The following is a 27,339-nucleotide window of genomic DNA, read 5'->3' as shown; positions in this document are numbered from 1 at the left end:
GTCTATGAATGTGAGAATGTTCACGTATCCATTGTTGCCAGCATCTTTGCCCAACTGACTTGGCACATCTAACTTGTGCGGCAATTCTCCAAAAGAACCATCCCGCCTCTCAATTTTACCCGTTTCAAACTTGCTCATTTGGCTGTAAGAACCAAGAGTGCCTATTTGCTTCACACATTTGCACCACACTGAGCCTTATGGCAGTGAGTATTCCCTTTTAAAGGGTAGACACAAAAGATTGCACTGTGGTAGCTAAGCCATTACAGTACATTATCTGCTGGTAGACAATGTTGAAAATATTATCAGTACCTCCACTATCCCTCAGGTGGCATATGCCATCATCAGATCAAAATTGACATCATCTTTCCAAGTGTTCTTTTTTTTTCAGCAGTGGATATATCAACCAAGCAGAGTGGCCAGCTGTGTTAATGGACTATGGTTTTGGAGCAAAGCTCTGCATTTATGAGATGCATGAGTTCAAACCCCACTGTCAGCTGCCTTGAGAATGGTTTTTTTCTGGTTTGCCTTTGAATCAGTTATTTCAGAAATGAAACGTCATTTTGGAGGTCATTGAGTTAGAACCGGATTTGGATAAAAATAATCCTAGGCGCATCTTTTTATGCAGAAAAGAAACATGTGCAATGTCTACAAGTATGAAAAAATTGATTAGAAAAGTCCATTTGTTTCAGAAACGGCGCATGTGTTGCACAAGTATTGTTTCTGCAGTAAGTAAAATTTTCAGGTACCGGTACCAGTTTGCATTGGCAGCAATGAGCTTATTTAAGTAAAACAGTTGGTATTCCCAGGTGTTGAATTCATTGTTTCTTTTCTTTGAATATTACAGACATAACCTAGTTGATTTATAGCTGTGTTTATGTGTAGTGTTTTAACCAAATAGTAAATTAATTATAATGAGTGGAAGTAATAGTAGTGAAGGAATGCACCCACAGCCTAAAAGAAGGAAAGGTGTTGTTAATGAGGATAAGTACAAGAGAAATCTTATAAGGGGAGCAAGACTGAAAGCTGATGCTTACAATGGTAAACAAGTGTCAGCAAAAACTCAAACTTTTCATAATTGCAAGTGTGCAGTTTGATGCTTTACTGACATAACTGCAGATGATAAAAAGGAAATATGGGACTATTTTTATTTTCTAGAAAGCAAACGTACCTACTAACATCCATAGAAAAGGGGGAGGTGAAGAGTAAAAGGAAGGGGATAGTTTTAGGCTCATATGAGGAGGTAGACCTGAATCCAGAAACTGGAGGCCTAGATCTAGAGGACACATTGCAAGAAGAAATGCAAGTCCCCTTAGGGGAACATGATTTTGCTGAAGAACAAGGAATTATTCTGGCAGCTGACCAGTACATGCAAGAAAAGAGAAAAAGCATTTCTTTGTTTATAACGTTAAAGTGTTGCCTACTTAATAGACAAGGCCTGGAAGAATGGGTGATTTTCCACTAGAATAGCGGGACACTTGAGGTTTGTAGTCTCACCGATAGATGTCAGGGTTACAGGCTGTTGTCAGTGAATTAGAGCCATAACTTGGTATAAGATTCGCTTTACACGTGTGATATGTTTGCAGTTTATTAATGTTTTCCGTGGAATCTTTTGGCGTGCTATAGCTGTTCGAATTACAGAACCCTTATTGATGCATCCAGATATAGTTTTCCCTTCGTTAATTACAACTTTAATAATGTTTCACCTTATTCCATCTATAAGCTAATTTGGATCTGCTTGGTCATTTTGTAGTTTGATAATGATGCTTGTTGTTCAAAGGGGCTTAACATCAAGGTCATCAGCCCCTATTTTTATGGTTTATTCATATAATTTATATTGACTAAGTAGAGTGGCCTTCAGCTCAACAGTGGCTAGTTTTGCTATCGGGAGGGGGAGTGGCTGGTTCCCACCGTCAGCTAACCTGAGAATGGTTTCCCGTGGTTTTCCATTTTCCTGCACTAAGGAAAATTTTGGGACATATCTTTTTATAGGCCATGGGCGCCACCCCCTCACCATCTTGGCACCTTAAATCATGGCTTCAAATCTCCTTGTCCTGAGGAAATGCAAGGTAAAGCCAAAAAAAAAAAAAGGTTTTTTTTTTTTTTAATTTAATGGTTACCAGGAAGACAATCGAAAGTGTGTAGCAAAGCATTTCTTTGAATCTGATTTTAGTGTTAACCCCACAAAAAAGAGGGCTTCTTCTAAATAAAATATCATCCATATTTCGTGGTTACCCCACTCATAAACAAATATGTGCCAAATGTAGAAGTGATCCTACCCCAGATTAGATTCATCTAAACCAGAAAGAATTCATCAATGGCAGCTTCACCTACAGAGAAACACTTCAACCTCCTACGAGAAAAGTAGCAGTTCTGCTATTCACCCCAACTCCCAAAACATCCCGAAGACCTAAATACAATAGAAACAGAACGAAATCTATCTTGCTGAGGACGTCAATTGATAGATATAATAAAGTAATTTATAAGCTTCGACAGAACTGAAAGAATTAAAATCTGAGAAAAGGGTGAAAACAAGAAAATTACAGAAGTACATAGGCGAGTCAATAAACATCTGCAATTTTGATCTACCGGTAATAGTCTTTAGGTTGAATCTATGCTGTTGTGTGCTCACTAGCCACTAGATGGCACCACTGTCTACGTCTGTAGTAGGTTTCAGCGTTATCAGATCAGTACAGCTCGTGCTGTTCCAATGTAAAGATGGCTGCGCCAGTCTCTGTTTGCACTTTACAAAGGAAAATTGAATGTGTCCTCCTATTCAATACATAACTCCATCATTAGATGGAGTAATGAAAGTCAAACATGCTTTGACTCGTTTGAGCCATCTTTAGTGAAAAAAGGGGGTTAAAGTTATTTACATAACAGAAGCTAAAAATGTGTTAAAAACATAATGAAGGAATAAATGAAAAACACAAGAGACAGGACGGAAATAAAAAACAATTCAATACGTACACAGTTCCCTCTTTGCACCAACGAAGAATGTGAATGTGAGTCCTCAGAAGGACTATTATTTAAGTTCGTTGCATGATTGTCATAGCCGTGAGGCCCTGTAGGGCAGTACGGCAGCATCTTGCTCTTGTTGCTCGATTAGCACCACCCAGAGGAAACATGTAGGGTACTTTAAGGTTAAAACCTACGGACGTTGAGCAACGCTGACATTCCAGAAACCACATCTCGCATGTTCATCTATGCAGATGACATCAACCTCACCATACAAAGAGCAGACTTCAGTGAAGCTGAAGAAATCCTATCCCAGGACCTTGAGAAGATGGACGGTTATTTCACAAATTGGCGATTGACACCAAGCCCTCTAAAGACAGAAGTAGCTACGTTTCACCTCAGTAACAGGAATGCAAACTACCAACCGACAAACAGGTTCAGAAATCACACACTATGGTGTAATGCTACCCCCAAAAGTCTCGGTGTATCTTTAGATAGATCCCTAACCTACCACCATCACCTTCAGAAACTGGCAGCTAAACTGAAAAGTCGTAACAACCTTCTGTGTAGACTAGCTGGAATGTCATGGGGTGCAGATGCGAATTCACTGCGAACAACTGCTGTAGCACTAGTATATTCTTCAGCTGAGTAATGTTCTGCTGTATGGCTGAATAGTTCCCATATTCGTCTGGTCGATGTCCAGCTGCGCCACACAATGAGAATCATATCTGGCACCCTGCACTCCACTCCTGTACAGTGGTTGCCCGTACTGAGCCACATTCAACCTCCTCACATCAGACGACAAAATTCCCTTGTCAGTTTATGGACTAAGGTGATGATGAACAGCTCACTTCCCATCCACCAGGATACAGAAGAAAACGCCGTTGTGAGACTGAAATCCCAGAAACCTGCCTGGAAGAAGGCCAGGGAACTAACTGACATACCTTTTAGACCTGACGAAGCATGGAAGCAAGAATGGGCCAGATTACACCCACATGGTCTAATCAACATTGATGACCCAACAGCAAAACCTCCTGGGTTCAACCTCCCATGCACCATCTGGACTAGATTAAACAGGATACACTGTGGCGTTGGAAGAACTGCTTCTGCACTACACCAATGGGGGTGGTTGGAGTCTCCTTCCTGCAACTGTGGTGCTGAAGTGCAAACATCAGCCACATAGTGAAAGAATGTCCTCTACGAGCATTCACTGGGCCTATGAAGGAGCTACATCAAGTAACCCCTACTGCACTCACTTGGCTGGGATGACTTGACATCAGCTTGTGATGAAATCTCAGAACCTGCAGTTGTGTGTGTGCACACGTGCCTCCTAGTTAGTCTGTAAATACTCTATATCCATGTATATAAATATGTTTATATTTTTCTAATAACACTTATATGTAAAATACATTTCAAACGATTGTCAAATGAAGCATCATACGCTAAATAATAAACCAATGAAGAACAGCATATCGTAAAGAAATTTTTGTGGTCTGGGAACCGTGGAAAATCTGCATATGGTTTGCCACGTCATCAACAGTTACCCGTCTGTTATTCAGGATCATATCATGCATTTGTTCAATACTGGCATTAGTTACGGCTGCAGATGGACATCTGGATCTTTCCTCATCCTTCACGCTCGTGCGACCTCTTTTGAATTCTTCAGTCCACTGGTAAACACTTTTGTGGCAAAACATTATCCCCATATTGTGCTGAAAGTCTTCTACGAATTTCTGCTCCTGGTATAACCTCAGACCACAAAAAATGGATTACAGAACGCTGTTCTTCCTTGGTACAAACAGATGGTGGTACAGCCATCTTTACGTTGCAACAGCGCGAGTTGTACTGATCTGATAATGCTGAAACCTACCACAGACATAGACAGCGCTGCCATCTAGTGGCTGTGAGAACACAACACCATAGAGCCAACCTAAAGACAATTAGAGCAAAATTGCAGATACTTATTGACTTGCCCTCGTAGATCAGCTAGAGCCATACGGAAACAAAACCCATCAAATTTAGCAAGACTACTTTGCAAAAAACTGTTTTGTGGCATAGAAAAGCTCCTAATGGTTACATTTTAATTAGATGGTTGCTTGAAATTTCCATACAGGAATACTGGTAGGCTACATGAAAACATTACCTTGGCTACACTAATGGAGAGACTGGAACATCTTGAAAATGTAAACAATTCTTCAAAATATTATAGACTGACAGGTATGGAATAAGTACTATGTGATTTAAACCGATTTATTTTTTGTAAGCTTTCCCCTTCCTTATCGCATTTTTATGAGTTTATCAGGTGAATATCAACATACTTGCGTTCTTTCCCATTTAAGAGCATTGTGTAAGTCAGCCCATAAAGATGACATCTGGCAGAGTATCTTGAAACTCTCCATATTCCCATCAGCTGGCCAGCATTTCCAGGCCTTGTATATCACGTAGGCAACAGTTAAGGTCAGAGGTGAAGTTAAAGAGATTTACAAAAAACACTTTCATGAGTTTTTTTGGTGTTACTGCAAGTCGAGTTTGTCGAATCTGTAACTTATTGAGGGCTGGTGTAAGCCCTCTTGATTGACAAGGAAAACAAAGGAGCTGTAATGCTGTCAGTGGTGATGTATGTGTGAGGATCAACGAGCATATCTCAAAATAAGAAGTGAAAGTTACCCACGACGGAGGTAAGCCTAAAAAATATCTTGATGCTAGGTTGAACGTTACAATGATGCCTGATCATTTTATGAAAGACATTCCTTACATTGCGAATGCAGTAAAACAAAGTTTTTTTCGGAAATGCTTCCGAGAAAACTTTGGATATTCTTCTGGAAGACCACAGGTGGACGTTTTCTCCACCTGTAAAAGCTTTAAAATGGAGATCAAAGATCCAGAACTAAGTGAAAATGCTAAAAGAAATGTTGCTGCAGAGCAAATGGTTCATCAACCAAAATCAGTGACTTACACTGATTCCAGTCCAAGATGTATTTTATTTGTGGTAGTCGTGGTTGAATGTTTTTTGTATTCACAATCTGAGATCTAATAAGGCTGAATTTTACATGTATCATGAGGGTCAAGCCCATAAGGGACCTTATGAGATTTGCAGTTTTTTGTAGATGTATTTATCTGCCCTGCCTCCTTCAGTTAAAAAAGTAATACTCTTAAGTGATGGACCAAGCAGACAGAACAAAAATCACACAGTTGTAAAGTTTTTAATGGGCCTTTGTAACAGTGGCAAATTTGAGAGCATAGTTCACTATTTTCCAGTATGAGGCCATCCTTTTATAGCCTATGATAGGGATTTTGGATCTATAAGAAAAGTCCTACACAAAACTGACCGTGTTTACGCACCTCAACAGTTTGCAGATCTTTTTTTGAAAGCTACTAAGAGTAATCTTTTACCACTCATCATGTCACAACTAATAACATTCTGAGTTTTTAAGTTATGGTGGCCCAAGCACTACAAAAGAAATGTAATTTCTGTTGAAACTTCTGGTCGCCTTGTACCAAAAGAAAATAAGATAGCTTTCAAAGCGTCAACATACAAAGAGTTCAGGTTCTCTAAACTGACTATACAATTTCCTTCTCCAAAACAAATGATATTGAATTTCCTGCTACTGAAAAGACTTACCCTGAGGACCGAGTGTCAATAAATCTTAAGAAAATCAAAGATCTTGAACAACTTAACCTTTTACTGCATACTGTTGCCCTCAGGCAACATATAACTTTTCACCGGTATAAATGGATACAGATTGTGGACAGAGGTAGTTTTATGGCAGACCTTCAACTGTACAGTCAATTAAAGACATATACCAGTGACGCCTTTTTTTTTTTTTTTTTTTTTACATAACATGAGACAAAACAGCCCTACAATCAAAAGTACTCCTTCCACCCTGTCAACATCCACGCATACCAACCACCGTTTATTTTACGTGGGCTCTCCCCATCACATTACCACAGGCTTCAGGAGTACCACTGGCTCAACCTCAAAGACATTACCGACCTACGGTCATGCAAGTTGTACTTGCGCCCTGCAATAAATACCTGTGGCCAGTAGGCACTAATGTTCGGTCTTTGAATGTTAAAGCTTAGCGTGAAATCGTGAAAAATCGTATATATACCCCGTTATGGCAATCCCCATCACATACGAGTGTTAAGCTATTAGCCCTAGTTAAGAATTGCTGGTAAATCTAAAACACTGAACGTAAGCTTGAAGCTTGAAATTTTCTTCACCAAACGAAAATAAAAAATAATTCATGCAGTAAAGGGTTAAGCAGTATGTTGTTGGTTACAAGTTCTTTTAAGATGAGATCCTCAGTTGGCCTACAACTGCAAAAGAGGTGCAAGACATGGATGGACCTGGTGATGATGAGTGAAACCAGATTTTTTGATGTTGGTCTACTCTTAACTCTTTATATTGTTATATTTATATGATTTCTGGTGAAAATATAAATATAATAATATTATAGTACATACAAACTGCGAGAACGTGTGGGAATCAGCATATTACCGCAGAAACAGCACGTGTGCACTTCTTTCATTATTTAATTGTAAGCGCTTGAATCGACTTGGAAATGATTTTTTTCACAAGTAGATCTAAAACACACCTGTTAACCATATATAATTCGTTGGTGTCAATATTTTAAGTTTCACTCAAAAGGGAAAGATTTTTTGTTATTCTCAAAACTAAGGAAATGTAACGTGTTGTTTCTGAAATAACCAATTCAAGGCAAATGCCGGGACAGTTCCTATTCATAAGCCATAGCCTATTCCTTCTCCTTCCTTACCCAGTTTAATTTACCATCATTCGGCCGTAAAAACATGCCATATAATTTCATCTTACCTCATCTCCAATCCTGGATAAAGAAATGGAACTAAGAATATGACATACAATCATCTGCATTTAGGACTCTCACCAAAGAGGTATTAAGATCTTTCCTACTTTTAAAAACTCCATACAAGTTTCCAGGCCCTCTCTCCACTGACAGCTCGGATACTGCTCAGTCAAATGGCTCCTTTCCTTATTCGTCTATGTCTATGTTAGATTTATGCTCTAACTAATGTGGCATGTTGCCATCTTTATTACTGAACTACCCCTTAATGTGAGCATTTGCTCACTGGAGCCTTCCAAATAAACAAGTTTTTAAAAATGTAAACATTTATAAAGTCCTGTGAAAGTGTCTGCGAGAAAATATCAAGAAATTCTCGATTTTAAACCAGAGGAGAAACTTCAAAAAAATATGCACACATCTAAACACTATATACATACAATTTATTCAAGCAGATTTCATAAATACAACATATTTGAAGAAATTATCTAAAAAGACACACAAAGAAGTAATTTCAGTTTGCTCTAACCAACATGAAAGGATAATTTTTTTACCATGAAACACACTGAAACATATGAATGTACCGTATACCTGTCGTGACATAACTATTATTGTAAACATAATACTGATTGCCATTTTATTACAACAAGAGCTTCTATATTTAATTTTCAGTATTATCATAAACATCATATTTGAGGACATTTTCCTGTTTATTTATTATCACAGGTCTTCTTCTCTTTTGATAAATGAAATTATTTAAAGTTAAAATAAAGTAAATTTAATGTTAGGTATAGAAAGAAGTAGAAAAATATTTTATTATTGTGTGAATTACTGTTATTTTAAACAACTATACTGGAAATAACAAATTAACTATGCCTAAGCAAGAGTAATATGAACTTTGCCTTCAAGCTATCTTCACTTAATTTTAATGTCTTAATATCCAATTTGTACTGAACATAAAAAGGAATTGGATGGTACCTGATACAGGAACACATTTTCAATTTAAAATAAGGTTCTTTTCTATAGAAAAGGTAATTTTCTCTCCATGAGTATGTCATAATGACACACTAATAAGTGAGGCTTTATTTAATAATCATCTCTGGCTTAATTTCTTCCCTCTTGATTTTCTTCTCATTTGGTGACATATCGTAGGAAGGATCCTCAGCTAATTTTCTCCTCTCTGGCGTGCTTGCCCGGCTTGGTATCATCTGTAAACAACAAACATTGGTGTGACAAGAGTAGTGATGCTGGAGTATATTTTATAATTCCAAGAAAATAAATGGAAATAATTAAGGTGATATAGTTCATAGTCTTGGGACCCCTAAAATATAATAACATCTGGAATCTATGCAGCAATCAGGACATACGAATCCGAAATGTTTAGGTGCGGTGAGCGGTGACACTGTTGTATGGGACAATGTTACCGGTGTTAAAACACTCGTCTTTCAATTCGGTTTGAGCAGACAATTTATCTCCTCTAGCTCTTCTTTTTCTTTATCTTTGCAATGATACCAGTTATGCCTGGAACAAGAGACCGGCTGACAGGAATTCTGAGAGCCTTCTTTAAATTACAATCAGAAATAGGCCTACTCGCACGCAATCTAGTTTTCATACAAGTCAAAACAGGAAAAAATACCTTTCACATATGCATTTGGAACCAAACATAGAAATAATCTTAGCTGCTTCTCGATGCAGCTCAGGAAAATCTTCCTTTAACAAATTCTCGTAGAATTTGAGCAAAGCTTTTGTATTGGAAAATAGATCTTTTTGATTAACTTATCACATAATTATTGTCCCACGGATTAAGCATTTGGCTTTATCATCACGACTGACAAAAAAATACGAAAGTTCCCAGTTCGATTGAAATGGACTTTCGGAAGTCTTTGCTTTCTTCGAAACAGGTTGCTCGATTATTATGTTGTTGTCTTGTGCTTATCTATTTCAATGATAAACAAGCCATCTATCACCAAACGCTTTGTCGCTATCAGCACATTACACCATTCGAGTCAAGCCGAGTTGAGCCGAGTTGGACCGATGCACAGTGCACGGAGTCTCTTCGCCTTGATTTGCACGCGTGATATTTTGAGTGTTTGAGAGGCCCTGCTATAGAGTATCTTAGATAGCAATCAGATGGAAAATAAAAACTTGCCACAAAGGACAGTTTTGCCAGAAGCAGTGCTGGAAGTGTCCAGTCCAGGATTCATCATCAACAGTAATGTTGATACTACCCTGGTGAAAATGGTGGAAAATATTCTGTTCTTCAGAAATGAAGATGATTCAGTGATCATACAAGGATGTGTTGAACTTCAAAAGCAAATCAATGAAATTTTGTTGAGGATTGGAAAGGGTAAACTTCTATTTAGTCTATTTGACCATCAGTGTGAGTTTAGAACCAGAATTCTTCAGCCAGTGTGGTATCCATGTGCCAATATTTCTCCCTACTCCAAGTTGCATCGCAACGTGGAAGAAGAATATAAACACTGTGGCAATATTTTCATTTCAAAAGTAACAGGAAATAATGTATCTTTCTTTGGTGACATTATAGCCATTTTACTTAGGCAGTTGACATAATAATGTTCTTTACTTAATACAAATTTAAAATGGTTCTTTGTTAATTCATATCTATGCATTATTGTTTCCTTAAACCCTTTCAAAATTCGTTTGGAAATCTCAAAATCCCTAAAATGTTTCATAATATTACTGAAGAATTTGTGAAAACATGACAGGCAGCCTTTGGAAACACAAAAATACTTAAAAAGGTCATCCAAAGTACTTTAAAAATGACAAAAATACATTAAAAATAATACTAATTTTCATCAAAAAATAAGAATATATATGCAGGCCCCTATCTCTTACACCAAGCAAGTTCGGAAGAGACCTCTGAGAAGAGAATGAATCTTCAAAATGTTAATGGAGAAGAGCGAGTGAATTGTATCCATGAAATTTCATTATAATTTTTGTTGTAAATTGATGACAATAATTGCTTTCATGCAATAGCGGTAAATTATTAAATACCTTTATTACTAGAGTGGTAGTGGTGGTGATTATTGTTTTAAGAGGAAGTTTAGTAGGCAACCATCTTCTATATAACACTAATCAGAGAGAAAAAATGGAAGGGGTCCGACACTTCGAAAAATGAAGGTGGAATGGTGCACCAAGTTCCGAGCAGGTCGTGTTTCGGCACAAAACGCCGATCGATCTGGGAGACCAGCCTCATCCATTACGGACTACAACAAGTGGGCGGTGGATGAGGTGATTATGGCGGACCGGCGCACAACCATTCGTGCAATTATCACACCTTTAGTTCCCTCGAAAAGGCTTTGAAAGGTCAATGCTTCCTGATGGACCAGGATGTGCAGCACGGACTTGTTCACGCAGCAAGACACGGTGTTTTACCACAAGGGATCTTCAACCTGGCGCGTCATGGGATGAGTGCCTCGATGCTCACAGGGATTTTGCCTGATTGGCAACCCGATTCAGGACTGTATGGAAACTTTTTGATCGCTCCTTATATATACATATATGCATACTTCACTACATTACGACTATGAATTCTACTATGTCACAGTGGCTCAGTACGTCTTTTGTCCAAGTAACACTTTTGTGTGTGAATTCTCAAGAAGAGAACATATTATGACGTCTCATTAGGTTGTTGACTCGGATCATGCTACTTTTGTTTCAACAAAATTCATTTCCATGTTATGATATACTTTTCACCTTCTTTTTCCCATTTGAACTGCCCTTACTAGTCATGATGGACAAAGATATTGAGAATTCACAGGCATAGCACTTCAGTTTGTCAGTGCTGGCCCTGAATCTCAAGAAGGAAACAAAAGTTGGCATGGTGAAGCGGAATGCCAGAGAAGGGAGCCGTGTCAACAGAAAAATATTCACCGTAGGCATGTATGTTTATTTCTCTAGTAATAATACAGTAGTATTTACCACTAATTTTACTGTTGATTTGAGTGAAAGCAATTATTATGCTCCATTTAGGACTAAAATTATAAACAAATTTCATGGATACGGATTTGTTCATATAACTGAGCACCAGGTTTGCAACAGGAAAAAAGCATTTGTTTTAAATGGCCGTGGTTGTAATGTAATTTTATGCAGTGGCTTTGTGGAAGACCCTACAACATATACATTATTGTGTAAGGGTCATCAGGACTTCGCCCCACCAGATATTACTACCACTATACCTCTCTGCGTGGTAATGTATGTTAATTAGTATTCTACAAGAGCTTTTCACAGAATCCAATGTGTTTCTTCACAGTGTATAACAGTGTGCTTTGGGGCCAGCTTGAAGGGGCCCTGAAGTTAGAATTGTTTTCTGCCGTGGGGCTACGATGTAGCCTTGTCTTATACTGTTCACATGCTACTGGCAGAGACTAGCTGTAACTATGGAGCCCAATAAGTGTGGCACGCAGGATATCCAACTAACCCACCTCCATTTGTGATAAGGCAAACAGTGAGCGTTCTAGTTGGCAGCAGTGGATACTATGTATGTGTCAGTAAGATATTTTAGTAGTATGTTGAAGTGACAAATAATACCTGCCTGCACTAATGTCGTAGTGACAAATTTGTTCACAATCAACTTTGAAAAGAAAGGAATAGTTGATTGTGCTTTAAACGAATGTGAATGATGGCTTCCTCCCAAGTAAAATATTCCAGACATAAAATAGTCCCCAGTTTGGATCTCCAGGCGGGGACTACCTGAGAGGGCACAATCGTCAGGAAAATAGATACTGATATTCTAAGAGTCGGAGCATGGAATGTTAGAAATTTGAATCATTGTGATGGGTCAGAGAATTTGGAAAGGAAAATGGATAAGCTAAAGTTAGATGCAGTGGGTATAAGTGAAGTACGCTGGCAAGAAGAACAGGATTTTTGTTCAAATGACAACAGAATTATAAACACAAAATCAAACAAAGGAAATATAGGAGTTGGTTTAATAATGAATAAGAAAATAGGGCAGTGGGTAAGCTAAGGATTATTGCTGTCAAGATAGAAACCAAACCAATGCCCACCACCATAGTGCAGGTCTATATGCGTACTAGTTCAGTGGACAATGAAGAAAGTGAAATACCCTAATATGAAGAGATAGAAGATTTAATACAATATTTAAAAGTGACAAGCATCTAATTGTCATGGTAGATTGCAATGCAGTGGTAGGCCGAGGAAGAGAAGGTAACTTAACAGGAGAATTTGGACAGGGACAAAGGAATGAAAGAAGAAATTGGCTGGTGGAATTCTGCACTGAACATAAGTAACTCCTTGCTAATACTTGATTCAAAGATCACAAATAATGATGGCTGCATACGTGGACAAGATCTGGAGACACTGGAAGGTATCAGCCTTTGTTATGTTTAGGCAGAGAATCTGACACCAGGTGATGGATTCCAAGACTTTCCCAGGAGCAAACGTTGACTCTGACCACAACTTGTTGGTCATGAAATGCCATCTGAAGTTGAAGAAATTGAAGAAAGGGGGGAATGCAAGGAGATGATCTAGACAAGTTGAAAGAAAAGAGTATGACGGACTGTTCCAAGGAACATGTTGAACAAGTACTAAATGAAAATGCTGAAGGAAACACAATAGAGGAAGAATGAACAGTCATGAAGAATAAGGTTAGTAGGGTTGCTGAAGAAAGGTTAGGAAGAAAGGAAAAAAGCTGTAAGGATCAATGGATAACTAAGAAGATAACTAGACCTGGTTGACAAATGGCAAAAGTGCAAGAATGAAAAAAATGACAATGGCAGAAAAGAATGCAGGTGATTAAAGAATGAAGTAGATAGAAAGTGTAGAAAAGCTAAAGAGGAATGGCTGAAGGAGAAGTACAAGGATGTTGAAGGTTGTATGATTATAGGAAAGGTAGATGCTGCATACAGGGAAATCAAGGAAACCTTTGGAGAAAGGAAACCTTGCTGGATGAATATTAAGAGCTCATATGGAGAAACCACTTCTAGGGAAAGAAGACAAGGCAGTAAGAAGACAGGAATATATCAACAGTTGTATAAAGGGAAAGAATTAGATGGTAAGTTTCTGGAAAAAGAAGAGTCTGTTGATGCTGATAAAATGGGAGACTCAGTTTTGAGGTCAGAATTCAACAGAGCTTTGAGAGACCCAAATAGGAACAAGGCACCTGGAATTGAAGACATACCCTCAGAATTACTGACTGCTTTAGGAGAAACTGCACTGGGAGGTTATTTCATTTAGTGTGTAAAATGTACGTATGATACACGAGAAGTGCCATCTGAGTTTAGACAGGATGTTGTTATACCTATTCCCAAAAAATCAGGTGCTGATAAGTGTGAAAACTACTGCACCATTACTTTAGTATCTCACACTTTAAAAATTTTAACATGTCTTATTTATGGAAGAATGGAAAGACAAATTGAAGTTGAGTTGGAAGAAGATCAGTTTGGCTTCAGAAGAAATGTAGGAACAAGTGAAGCAATCTTGACAATCTTGAAGATCATATTAACAAAGACAAAGCCACATACATGGTGTTCATGGATCTGGAAAAGGGCATTCAATAATGTTAATTAGACCAGCCTATTTGAGATTCTGAAGGTGATCAAGATCAGATACTGAGAATGAAGAATTATCTGCAATCTCTACAAAAATCATTCTGTGGTGATAAGAATCGAAGGCTATAAAAAGGAAGCAGCAAACCAGAAAGGAGTGAGGCAAGGTTGCAGTTTGAACCCCACCCCTTCTTTTCAATGTTTATATAGAACAGGTGATAAAGGAAATCACAGAGAAATTAGGAAAAGGAATGACAATCCAAGGAGAGGAAATCAACATTCTGAGATTGGCCGATGATACTGTTATCTGTCTGAGACTGCAGAAGATCTGGAGAAATTGCTGAATGGCACGGACACAGTCTTGGAGAAGGAGTACACGATGAAAATAAATAAAATCCAAAACGAAGGTAATGGAGTGCAGTCGAACAAAGTCAGGTGATACAGGAAATATTAGATTAGGAAATGAAGTCTTAAAGGAAGTGTTACTTGGGTAGTAAAATAACTGACGATGGCAGAAGTAAGGAGGACAGAAAATGCAGACTAGCACAAGCAAGGAAGGTTTTTCTTAAGAAAAGGAATTTGCTCACTTCAAACATTGATATGGGAATAATGAAAGATGTTTTTGAAGACATTCGTCTTGAACATGGCTTTATATGGAAGTGAAATATGGACGATAACTAGCTCAGAAAGAAAGAGAATAAAAGCTTTTGAAATGTGGTGTTACAGAAGAATCATGAAGGTGATATGGGTAGATTGAATCATTAATGAAGAGATAATGAATCAAATTGGTGAGAGGAGATCGATTTGGTGGAATTTGACCAGAAGGAGACATAGAACGATAAGGCATATCTTAAGTTGCCCAGGACTTGTTCAGTTGGTTTTTCAGAGAAATGTAGGTGGCAAGAACAGTAGGAGTAGACTGAGATATGAATATGAAAAAATAAAGAAAAAGGAATTAGACTAGATGTAAGATGTAATAGAAATGAAAGGTTAGCACAGGATAGGGTGGCATGGAGAGCTGTAACAAATCAGTCTATGGACTGATGATCCAATATTGTTATTATTATTGAAAATTATGGATAAAAGTGTGAACAGCATGGAAGAAAGACCTGGAGAAAGATCAAAACGCAAAATGTTCATACACTGCTGTCTTCACATGTCTGAATTCTCTCCCAGTTCTTCCACTGCATTTTGTTTCAGCCGCTGACAAGCTCTTTTATACTTCTCAGCTCTTCGTGAAAACAGGGAGAAGGGAGAATTCTTGACAGATCTTCAGTCCTCATGTGAGCAGTGTAGGAGAATTCTTTGTTTTATGTCACATCAACACAGGCAGGTGTTGTGGTGATGATAGGATAGGACAGGGCTAGGACTGGGAAGGAAGCAACCATGGCCTTAATTAAGGTCCAGTCCCAGCATTTTCTTGTGAAAATGGGAAACCATGGAAATCTGTTCCCCAAATACAAGGTGATGGCTATGTGACTCAAACTTCGTAGCCAATTCACTCAGTAGTGTAGGATGGAAGAAAGTCAAACAAATACAGAAGAAAGGGAGGTATTAGAAGAATAGGCACACAGAATGCATACAATATTTAAAGGTGAGAACTTACCTCCCCTTCCTGAAGTTCGGATAGCACCTCATCCAGAATAGTCATCACTTGATCTGCATTTTTGTGGTTGAACACCATTGGTGGCTTAAACTTCAGAACATTTCTGTCAGGACCATCAGAACTCAGCAGAACAAACTCTTCTTTCATTCTATTTAACAGAGATACACATAATTGAAATCTGTAGTAGGTGAAAAGTTAAATAATGCTTTCCTTCTCGGAAACTAATTTTTGATATGCCATCATTAATATCAACATTAAAAGACAATAGATTTCAATAAAAATTTCTCCATTTATGCCCAGGTGGGTCATTATCAACCCATTGAATTTTCCTGTCTTATTTACTGTTGCACTGTCAGCTGTAACCAGCTTGATTAAGTGAACCCCACTATGCTTTTCGGCATAATTCTGTTGGAGTTTGGTTAATTCTGGGTTATGCAGTGAAGCTGTCTGCACTAAGAATATCCCATAGAACAAGATTCACCAAATGTCTCTGCAAACCTTTTTAGGAAGTGCTAAATGTTTGAGAAATGAGGGATGTCACTCAGAGCACCTCCTTTAATGTTAGGTAAGTTTTAAGTCTCTGCGTTTCACCAAAACAGTTTTCTATAACTGTTATAGGACGCTGAATAGTGCGCAGATATGGCGAGTGAGTGGTGCTGCTGTACAATCATAAAATAAAGAACTTGTATAATGAAATTCTCTCAAAATATCTTTACAAAAAAAAATCATAAACTGGGCACCTAAAGAAGGAATGAAAGTCATAAACTGAAAACTTTTGTTAGTAAATTTGGTTACCTCAAGAAATTTGGTAGCTTACATGGCAGATCCATCACCTGCATGGGATGCATATGCTAATAAATATATAATGTCTATGAGTTTAATACCAGCCATGGTAAATCTGGCTGACTTTACTGAATAAAGCTTTCCCTAACTTATTCTGGGAATCTACATCCTGAACTACAGTTAGTGACTTCTGTACAGAAAAACAATATCATGTGAACACATGTAATTTACAAGCCATCTCCTTGCTCCTTTTAATAACTTGACTTCTAACAAAATTAAAATATTAACTCTCCCATAACTTAAATTCATTGAACTATGAATCAAAGGACAGGGACAACATCAGAAATGAAATGAACGAGAAAGAAGATACTGCAAGGAAATACTTCAACCTCAACTTGGAAGGAAACACTGAATAGAGAGACTGAAATCAGAGGTATCAAGATGTCCAAGAAAAAATAACTCAAGAAGATGTCCCAGTTGTTTATACATCTCACCTGGGGAACTGGACTTGGAGAATGATGATGAAACTGGTTGAAACATGGCATGTACCTAAGACTATTTCAGATAGATTTTATGCACAAGGAACAATGATATTTGGCAAAGACAAGACTTTGAACTGTGGAACTGTTCTGTAGGTTCAAGTAGATCAGAAATGTTTATATTAGCAAGGCTACAACTAAATATGATTTTCTAAACTTTTGATTTGGAGAAATGCACAATTTTGAATTGTTGAAAACATACCTGGTTATAACATGCTGAGCCTCAGCAGTGGCTGGAGCGCGAGATTCCCGATCCTTAACCAGCTCGATGCCCACAAATAGTCCAATTCCCCTCACATCTCCAATTATGGTGTGCTTGGCTGCAAGTTGACGAGCAAGGTTCAGCAAATAGTTTCCTACTCTCGTGGCATGTTCTCGAAGTTGCTCCTTTTCCAGAACATCTATTACTGCACTGGCAACAGCACATGACACAGGGTTTCCTCCATACTGGAACAAGACAGGAACCATTGCTTTAACACACTACTTGTAACATGTTCTACATACACTAGAAAATGCTATTCAACTGCGCACTGAGCCTAGAGCTCAGAAAGATATATGTTAAAGTATTCGTGTGGTCAGTGGGGTTGTATGGCAGTGAAACATGAACAGTGAACTCCAACCTGAGGCATTTGAGATGTGGTGTTGGAGGGGCATGCCTAAGATCTCTTGGATGGATTGAATCGCAAACGCAAAAATACTCAATCTAGGTGGTGAATAAACAGTAAATATTAGGTAAATGCGCAAAAGTTAACTAGCTTGGATTGGGCGCTGTGACATGGAGGCTGGCTATGGGACATGTGAAACCTAAGGGACTAAGGATGTCGTCACACTGACCTTGTGGCCCTACAGAATCTGAAGACCCTCTAATATCTGGGCAACAGTTGTCTTGGCATGTAAAAGCCCTTAATGAATTATTGCATCATAGGCTTCTTTTTATGAATAATGATAAGGCCTTAATCTTGCCAGGTAAAAATAAAACATTACTAACTAACTAACTAACTAACTAACTAACTAACTAACTAACTACATAGGCTTACACACAGTATTTCACCCTCTATCATTAAAGTTCTGAAGTAATTGTATATTTCAGAAATGGTTGTCACTATTACATTGCAAAGATCTGACAACAACAACAACGTCTTTTAGTGGGATCTGCAAGGACCCAGAACCTGGTTTTGGCCCTATGCTCCTCCCTAAGAGTTTAAGGAGAGAAGTTTGTATGTCACAGTTGCTCCTGTACAACAGACGTTCTCAACTTGGTAGAAAGAAAAGTGCTTATGAGTAGAAAATATATTATCAAGGGAAATGTTTGATAAATTTCCAAGGTCTTTGAAAATGTTTATGAAAAAGCTAAGTAAACAACTGATAGGGACTCTGCCACTGGGCAACAGCCCTAAATGCAATTCATGATTGATTGATTGATTGATTGATTGATTGATTGATTGATTGATTGATTGATTGATTGATTGATTGATTGATTGATTGATTGATTGATTGATTGATTGATTGATTGATTGATTGATCATCTAATCTTGTCTACGACTCTATGTTTTGAAATACTACAGGTACATTTAGAGCAGAAATATTTGTTCAAAATGGGGAAATTCATACCATTAAGCGAGCAAAAGGTTCCAAATACTGCAGAGTGATTATGAAATCCCTCAAGAGTTAAATATGATCATGATATACTGATTCACACTTACAGGATTGTTTACAAGTAGCTACAAACTACAAGGTATTGGAAATATGTAAGTTACCTGTGAATTTGTATGTGACTGCCTTGTAACTCCCATGATGCACCACTTGTAAGGGAATACTTTATGAATTTTGCATGAATCTCTGAGTGAGTGAGTGAGTGAGTGAGTGAGTGAGTGAGTGAGTGAGTGAGTGAGTGAGTGAGTGAGTGAGCGAGTTGTAATAATATGCTACAATATATGTATTGAGCCCATGCTGGCACGCTCATGAAAAGATAAATTTATAGATAATCAGAAATGTGAGTAGAATAATTGCAAAAGATACGTGCTGTAATTGAGAGTAATGAGACCCAATGACTTAAGAAGGGCCAGGCCAGTGATGGTCAACAGTAGAAAGCTCAAGTTTTATAGCGACATTGTCAATGTCCGACAAAGCTTCAACTTTCTACTGTTGACTGTCACTGGCCTGGCCCTTCTAAGTCATTGGGTCTCATTACTCTCAATTACAGCACGTATCTTTTGCAATTATTCTACTCACATTCCTCAATATCTATAAATTTATCTTTTGATGAGCGCGCCAGCATGGGCTCAGTATGATAATGTACTAACTTATTTCCACCTAATTTCTGTGTAATTGCTCTTAATAATTATTATCTTACACTACGCATCTCATTTTTAACTATCGAGGTTTCTTATTTTAATGTACCTCTTATTCTTCTTTTATTGTCAACAAATTTCTTGTTAGGATATGAATTCTAATAATAATAATAATAATAATAATAATAATAATAATTGTACCGGGCGGTACACCTCCACGCCGCTAATTTAAAATGTGCGCCAATTGAAACTCCTCTGCTGGAGGAAGTCTGAACTTTATTGACGGTATTAATTTTCAAGTTTCTCAGAAGATGTCACTACGTGGAAAGTTTGAAGTTTTTGAACTGTGCCACTTTTGATGTATTTTTGTTTTACCAGTAGTAATAAGTGTGAACTTTCTCTCCTAGAGGACACTACTGAAAAACTACAATGGTGCACCCTCGTGCGACGTGAAAGAACTGTTTTTTTGGAGAAATTTTTATTTCAAAAGTTTGTTTCTTGTTAAATTTCTTTCTGTTATTGTTTAAGTTGGCTGTATACCCCTCTCTTTCCCCTTGTCTTGTATCTAGCCAATCCCAAATTTCTTTAGTTAATTTTCCACCAATAATGTGTTTCTTCTTCATATTGTGTAGGGGTTTTCGTTATCCACCAATAAAGTGATTGTGGGCGGGTGTTTTCTTCCCTAAAACGCCTCGAACTTTCCGCGAGAGTATATAAACTGCTGATTTTAGGGTCTCTGCGCCACTTCTGTTCCATCTTTCAGTGTGTAAAGTACATAGCAGGGGGCGGGAAGCGCCTCTTTCTTCGGCAGCGGTCAACAACAAGGTAATGGCCGATTAATAACTTCTTTCTTTGCTAGCTCAGCAGTTTAACTCTCGGGGCGGGTCCGAAGTTTTTCCATAATGTAACCTTCCTTAAAATGTAAAGACCTTTAGCATCTATTATCTTTTAAGGCTACATATTGGGATAGAGAGTGCTTAACCCTCTCGAGCTCCCACTCATTTTGTTTTGAGGTGAACTTATTTCTCACAACCGATTCTTCATTAATGTAAAGTAAATTGTTCTTTTCTAAAGTCACCTCTGTAGTATGGGATTAGCCCTTGCATTAGTGGCCTAGAGCCAGATTAGGTTTTAAAACAAATGCATTAGGAGTGCAGATCGCCTCCTCTCAAATTGTTATTTTAGAGGTCATGTAATTAACCTTCTTCTCATTTAATAGACCTCAGTAGGATGGGTATTTTACCCCTGTGTATATGTCCTTAGAGGACAGCTTGAAAGTGGAATTAGGTGTGGCCTTTGACAGGCCTGAATTTTGAGAGCAAGTTGCTCTTTTCTCGAAAATTTTGTTTTCTGCGCGCCTCAAGGAGGCCTTGCTGTGTAATTTGGAGCAAGTGCTCCTAGGCATGAATGGGGTTTTCTGCCCCTCTGTTGAAACTTGTGTTTGGGGTAAAACTGGGCTAATTGCTCAAGAATTGTGAGGTTGGGACTCGAAGCCCAAATCCTGTAAATATTGTAATTGTATTTTTATTGCCGTGCTACTCTGTACCTGTCTTTCGTGTTAATTCTGAATGTTGGAAAGAAAATATAACCTTGTTAATTTTACATGCACTCTAATTTCGTAGCTTGAGACCCGTTCACACCCGCACCTTCTTTCACCTCTAACTACCGCAAAAACAAGGTAACAAGTGGTAGCAGAGCGTGGTTGAATGGGTCTCAATTTAGCCCCTTTTGACGGCTAAACATTGCTTTGATTCAAACTCTAACAATTTTCTCAGTTGCTGGATTTTTTTGATCTTTCCTGTTTCAAAATTGTTCTGTCATCATGCCCGGCCCTCGCGATGTTCACCATCTTAACTATTTGCGCAAGGAGGAGTTGATCTATGAGTTAACTATCAGAAATGTGCAATCTGGAGGCACGGTTGCGATAGACACCAACAAGCTTAGAGAGTCCCTTGATTTGCCCATTTCCATCCCCAATTTGGGAGAGAAAGAAATTGACGACTCTCTTTCCACGATCACCGAGAATACTACTGGGCTAGCATCGGTAGTTAGTTTTTTTGACGAAAATGATCCTTCTCCTAATCAAATTAAGCGTGTGCAAGCCAGGCTATATCATTTTTCAAATAGAGTTAACGATCTGTTGTCTCTGAAGTTGAATGACGTTCAGAGGAAGGAAGCTAGTACGTTGCTTGAAAGTATTTCTGAATTATCTAGCAAGGTCACTCAATTGTTAACTGGGGAAGTTCCTCCCAAAATTGATCAACCCACCACGATGAATGTAGGTAGCGAGGAAGAGCCTCCTAAGGGAGAAGCCAATAGGATAACCGTTGCTGCTCAAACTATCTCTGCCCCATTGGACAACGAGTCTGAACCCCGTGCATCGTTGAATAATATACGTTCTGAATTAACTTCCTTGCCACTGAAACCTTTACCTACTATGTCACCCGGGTTTAGCAGCTTGCCTCATCCATTGGCGATGTTGCTCAGAGTTATCTCTAAGTTTTCCGTTAATACCACCAGTGACGTAATTTCATTTTTAAGATTTTTGGTTGAATTTCAGGATCATGCCCTTGTGTTTTCTCTTTCCCCATGTCAGATTTTGCAAATCATCTATCCCTATGCAATAGGTATTCTCTCAGACAAAATAGTAAGAGCCATTGCCGAGCAATCATCTATTGAGGATTTCCACGCCCACTTGCTAGCTAACTTCATCCTGGCTAGGGCCAGGTCCTCCCTTATTCAGAAGTACTATTATCGTGTACAGCGTTTGGATGAAAACTTAGCAGACTTCATCCAAGATATTAAATTCTATACTAGGGTGTTTGCCCTTCATTTTCCTGAAGATCAGATTGTACAAGCTATTGTAGAAGGAATTTCACCATCCTATAGGTCATATTTGTGTTTCGCGGCGTGCCCGCAAACCTTCTCTGAACTTGAAGCATTGGCCGTCTCAGCGGAAGGAGTTAGATACGCCGATTCTTTGCGTGTCGCGAAAGAACCCCCTCCCTCTTTTAGTAATCTTCGGCCTCCACCTCGCCGACCAGTTACACCCCGTAAATGTTATGCTTGCGGGTCGCCCGACCATCTTCGCAATAAGTGTCCACTGATCAAGTCGAGTGGGACAAGGAATAGGGCTGGTTCATCACAAGGCTGTTTTAAATGTGGGGCTTTCTCACATATCGCCAAAAATTGCCCAAATTCAAATAGCACCCCTTCCTGCTCAACTTCTGGTGCAAATTCCACCAGTGCCAATAATAAAAAATGACTAGTGGCTTCGGCTGAGTCGACTAATCCCTCTTCCCGAGGCTCAGCCCCTGGTAAACAGGTCGAAAATTCAGGGAATGTTCTATCTTCAAATTCATCTTTCGAATGCCCCAAAGAATGTCTTAGGATTGCGGCGGATACCCCCGCACCTGTTCCTTTTCTTAAGATTGAGTTAAATAACGAGCCTATAACAGCTCTATTAGATTCAGGCAGTGTTTGTTCAATTATTTCGGACCAATGGTATTCAAAATTGAAATCTGTTTGTAAACTACCTGACTATGTCTCATCTCCTGTTCAAAATGTTTCGGCTAATTCATCTCCATTGGAAATCCTAGGTTCTGTAAATGTCAAAATTCGTATTTTTAAATTTACATGGAAAATCAAATTGTTTGTGGCTAAGCACTTGTCTTGCCCCATTATATTGGGAGCTGACTTCATTTCTTACATGGGTCTTGTGCTCGATCTCCAGAGTAGGTCGTGCACATTCAAATTTGCATCCAATTGTAAAATTCCCTTGTTAAAGTGTAATTCTGTATCATGTTCATCTATTTTGCCTACCCAGGATGAGATGTTGTTAGACCTTAGACATCTACCTGAGGAGCAGGCTGATAGTATTCGTAAATTATGTCAGTCGTTTCCAGAGGTGTTCTCTGATACTCTTGGTGTTACCTTATTGAATACAAAATTGAGGTCACGGATTCAATTCCTGTCCGTTTTCCACCTTATAGGCTATCTCCACCTAAAATGAAGGCTCTGAAAGAAATCATCGATCAGATGTTGAAGGATGGTATTATTAGGCCCTCTAAGTCGGCGTATTCTTCGCCTATTTTTCTAGTCCCGAAACCCCAAGGAGGCTTCAGGCCTGTCATTGATTATAGGGCTCTCAATCGGAAGGTGGTGTTGCAATCTGTGCCCCTTCCTGACCTTCATTCTTGTTTTTCATGGTTTCGTAAGGCCAAGTTCTTTACTATCTTGGACTTGAATCAGGCCTATAATCAAATTCCCCTTGCCGAAGAGTCTAAACATCTTACAGCGTTTGCCACGGACTGGAACTTATACGAATACAACCGCGTGCCTTTCGGGCTCCCCACGGGAGCAGCTGTACTCACTAGGCTGCTAGATAGGGTCTTCTCCGACATCAAATTTGAGTACTTGTATCACTACTTGGATGATGTCGTCGTATTTTCGGAGACCTTTGAAGAACATCTAGATCATCTGCGAGAAGTTCTCAATCGCCTTCGTAAGGCTGGGTTAACTGTCAAGTTGTCCAAGGTTGCCTTTGCTAAGCCCTCTATGTCATTCCTAGGGCATATTGTGTCACCTGATGGTGTTGCAGTCGATCATTCTAGAACACAGGCCATCCGTGATTTTAAACCCCCTAAGGATATCAAAGGTATCGCCAGGTTCATTGGTATGGTGAATTTCTTCAGGAAGTTTATTCCTAACTTCGCTAATAGAGCGGCGCCCTTAAACCTTCTTCGTAGGAAAGGCATCAAATTTGAGTGGGGACCTTCTCAACAAGCCGCTTTTAAGATCTTAAATTAGCTCTCTGTAATGCCCCTGTCCTTGCTATGCCTGATTTCTCAAAGAAATTCATCGTCCAAACTGACGCGTCGTCGTCAGCAGTAGCTGCAGTCCTTCTTCAAGAGACTGAACTAGGGAGGCGACCCATCGCCTATGCATCTAGGACTCTATCGGCTCAAGAAGCCAAGTATTCCATCTATGAGCTCGAAGGTTTGGCAGTCTTATTTGCCTTAGAGAAGTTCCGTCTCTATCTGGAACATGTCAAATTCGACCTGGAGACAGATAATCAAGCCTTAAGCTGGGTCTTAGGTAGGCCGCGTCGTACTGGTCGTATAGCCCGTTGGGCCATCCGTATTTCTGCCTTCCAATTCGATGTCCGGCATATCAGAGGTACCGAAAATGTTGTTGCTGATGGACTCAGCCGTATGTTTTCCAACGACGTTGAAAACCATGAACCGGTCGATAGTTCATCTCCTCCCGAGTCCATGCTATCTGGTGTTAATGCCATCTTAACAGATGCTCCCATGCTCTTTAGGGATATCGAGAAATACCAACGTGAAGATCCGACGCTGGCTCCGATAATGGAAACCCTTTCTTCTGGGGAACATGTTGTCCCTTATGTTCTGAGGAATGGTGTTCTATGTTGCCCTTCGAGGCATGATAAGATGATGAAGGTTGTCGTTCCAGCTGTTCTTGTGCCTATGATCTTCAAATACTATCATGAGACCCCATTAGGGGGGCATCTTGGAATCTTTAAAACTCGTGAAAAGATTCGTGAAAGGTTCATCTGGAAGGGTATGGACGGTGAAATCCGTGAACTAGTAAAAGCTTGTAAATCTTGTTTGCTCAGTAAACCCACCATGTCCACCAAGGTAGGCCTTTTGTCTTCTCATCAAGCGTCGCGCCCCATGGAACACCTGTATATTGATTATGTAGGACCCTTCCCCCAGTCAAAGGGAAATGCCAACAAGTTCATCTTTGTATGCGTAGATGGTTTCACAAGATTTTCCTGGTTATTTCCGACTAAGCTGGCTACCGCTCAGTCCACCATTACTTGCTTAAATTCTATTTTTGCCTCTTTTGGTCCATGCCAATATATTGTGTCTGATAATGCTAAGGCGTTCACATCAAATCTTTTTCGTAAATTCTGTTTTGACTTGTCCATCTCTCATGTAACTACTTCTGCTTATTACCCTCACCCATCTCTGGCTGAACGGGTTAACCGTAATCTCAGGTCCGCGCTTATTGCCTATCATCATGAAGATTATTCCAGGTGGGACACATCCCTGCATTGGTTAGCTTTTGCTTTGAATTCGGCGGTTCATGAATCACATAAATTTACTCCAGCCTCTTTGATGTTCAAGTTTGTTCCCAACACGCCGCTCTCTAACCTCTGGTCCCTGAGTGACATTCTACCTGAGACAATAGATCCGGACAACATTAAAGATCTTTGGAAGAAGGCTAAAGCCAATCTTAATGTGTCTCATGAAAAGGTTAGGGAAAGGTATGATCGTGGACGGAGACCCACCCATTTGAAGGTAGGTGACCAAGTAATGGTCAAGAACTTTGTTCCCGCGGGCAAGCTTGCCCCCAGATTCCATGGGCCGTGTGTCATTCTCGATTTCCTTACGCCGGTTACGTTGTTATTAAGCAATCCAGCCACCGAGAGGATATTTAGGGTTCACTTGTCGCAGGTGAAACCTGTATAATTTCTGTGCTAACTTGCCTCATATTATCTTGAAAGGAATATGAAGGTTATATTTTTTTGAGTTTCACTTTTAAGGCTTTCTGCCCCTTCTATAGTATTTTGTTTTATATGTAAGCATTTTTGTAAAACCTGCCCCGAACCGTTAAACTGCCATCCTGTCCTTGCCACGGCCATTACCACGCTCCCGTCTCCTGCTCCACTCTACACAGTGGCTTAATTAATGCCATGGATATCTGCACACCGCTGGCCCCTCAACCTCTCCACAAAGCCTGTGCCCTCAAAAAAGATGATGGTCCAACAAATTCTGCCGCCTAGCTTTAATGTTTCAGTGCCCCCGCAGCCGCTCGGCGCCGTGCCGCGACTGGGATAGAGGAAGGGCCCCCTCGACCCCAGCGAGGACGACATGTGCATGGCGAGCCGGAGCTCTCCTCCCGGCCAAGGCTGATGTGCGGCGCACGACCTGCTACTGGCCCGCAGCCTGTATGTGTTCACCGCGGGCGCGGCGTGCTTCTACACCTCTGCTCTCCTCATAGTGCGGGCGAGCGGTATCTCAGGGTACTTGAGGGGCCCGGGCGGCCTCCTCTGAACGCAAGCAGTGGCGGCTGGTCTGGCCGTTAAAATCATCAACGTTCGAAGTGCATATCCAGCTATATGGACATTCCAGTTCAACTTTACTACCTTTTCTTGGGTATTCTACTGCAATATTTGGTGGACTTAGAAAATTTTCCTCAACTTTAAAAACTAAAGTTTTCCTTCTGAATTCAACTTCTACAAACATAAAGACTTTACTTCACCAGTTACAACAAAATTTGAAACTGAATCAAACCAAATTAAGAAAATCTTATAAATACTTCTGCAATTAATCTCCATATCAACATCAAAATTTGGACCTTGTTTCCAAACAAATTGCATGTGTCACCCCTGGAGGAACTTTTGGGGGGGGAGGTCTGTACCGGGCGGTACACCTCCACGCCGCTAATTTAAAATGTGCGCCAATTGAAACTCCTCTGCTGGAGGAAGTCTGAACTTTATTGACGGTATTAATTTTCAAGTTTTTCAGAAGATGTCACTACGTGGAAAGTTTGAAGTTTTTGAACTGTGCCACTTTTGATGTATTTTTGTTTTACCGGTAGTAATAAGTGTGAACTTTCTCTCCTAGAGGACACTACTGAAAAACTACAATGGTGCACCCTCGTGCGACGTGAAAGAACTGTTTTTTTGGAGAAATTTTTATTTCAAAAGTTTGTTTCTTGTTAAATTTCTTTCTGTTATTGTTTAAGTTGGCTGTATACCCCTCTCTTTCCCCTTGTTTTGTATCTAGC

General features: G+C 39.4%; 1 protein-coding gene across 2 annotated transcripts in view; it reads right to left on the bottom strand.

Moving 5' to 3' along the window:
- Positions 1-8,197: 8,197 nt before the first annotated feature.
- Positions 8,198-27,339, bottom strand: part of LOC136879047 (5-phosphohydroxy-L-lysine phospho-lyase) — a 60,767-nt gene continuing 41,625 nt past the window's right edge. For both annotated transcript variants that reach the window (XM_067152781.2, XM_067152782.2), the window contains 3 exons: positions 17,433-17,677; positions 15,909-16,056; positions 8,198-8,983 (listed from right to left, as the gene is read on the bottom strand). In XM_067152781.2, coding sequence (XP_067008882.2) covers positions 8,858-8,983; positions 15,909-16,056; positions 17,433-17,677 — 519 coding nt within the window. In that variant the 3' untranslated portion in view covers positions 8,198-8,857. The remainder of the gene's footprint in view (positions 8,984-15,908; positions 16,057-17,432; positions 17,678-27,339) is intronic.

The sequence above is a fragment of the Anabrus simplex genome, chromosome 8, assembly GCF_040414725.1.
Source record: "Anabrus simplex isolate iqAnaSimp1 chromosome 8, ASM4041472v1, whole genome shotgun sequence".
NCBI lineage: Eukaryota > Metazoa > Arthropoda > Insecta > Orthoptera > Tettigoniidae > Anabrus > Anabrus simplex.
The sequence above is the reverse complement of the archived record's forward strand: the minus strand, read 5'-3'. Positions and strand labels throughout refer to the sequence as shown.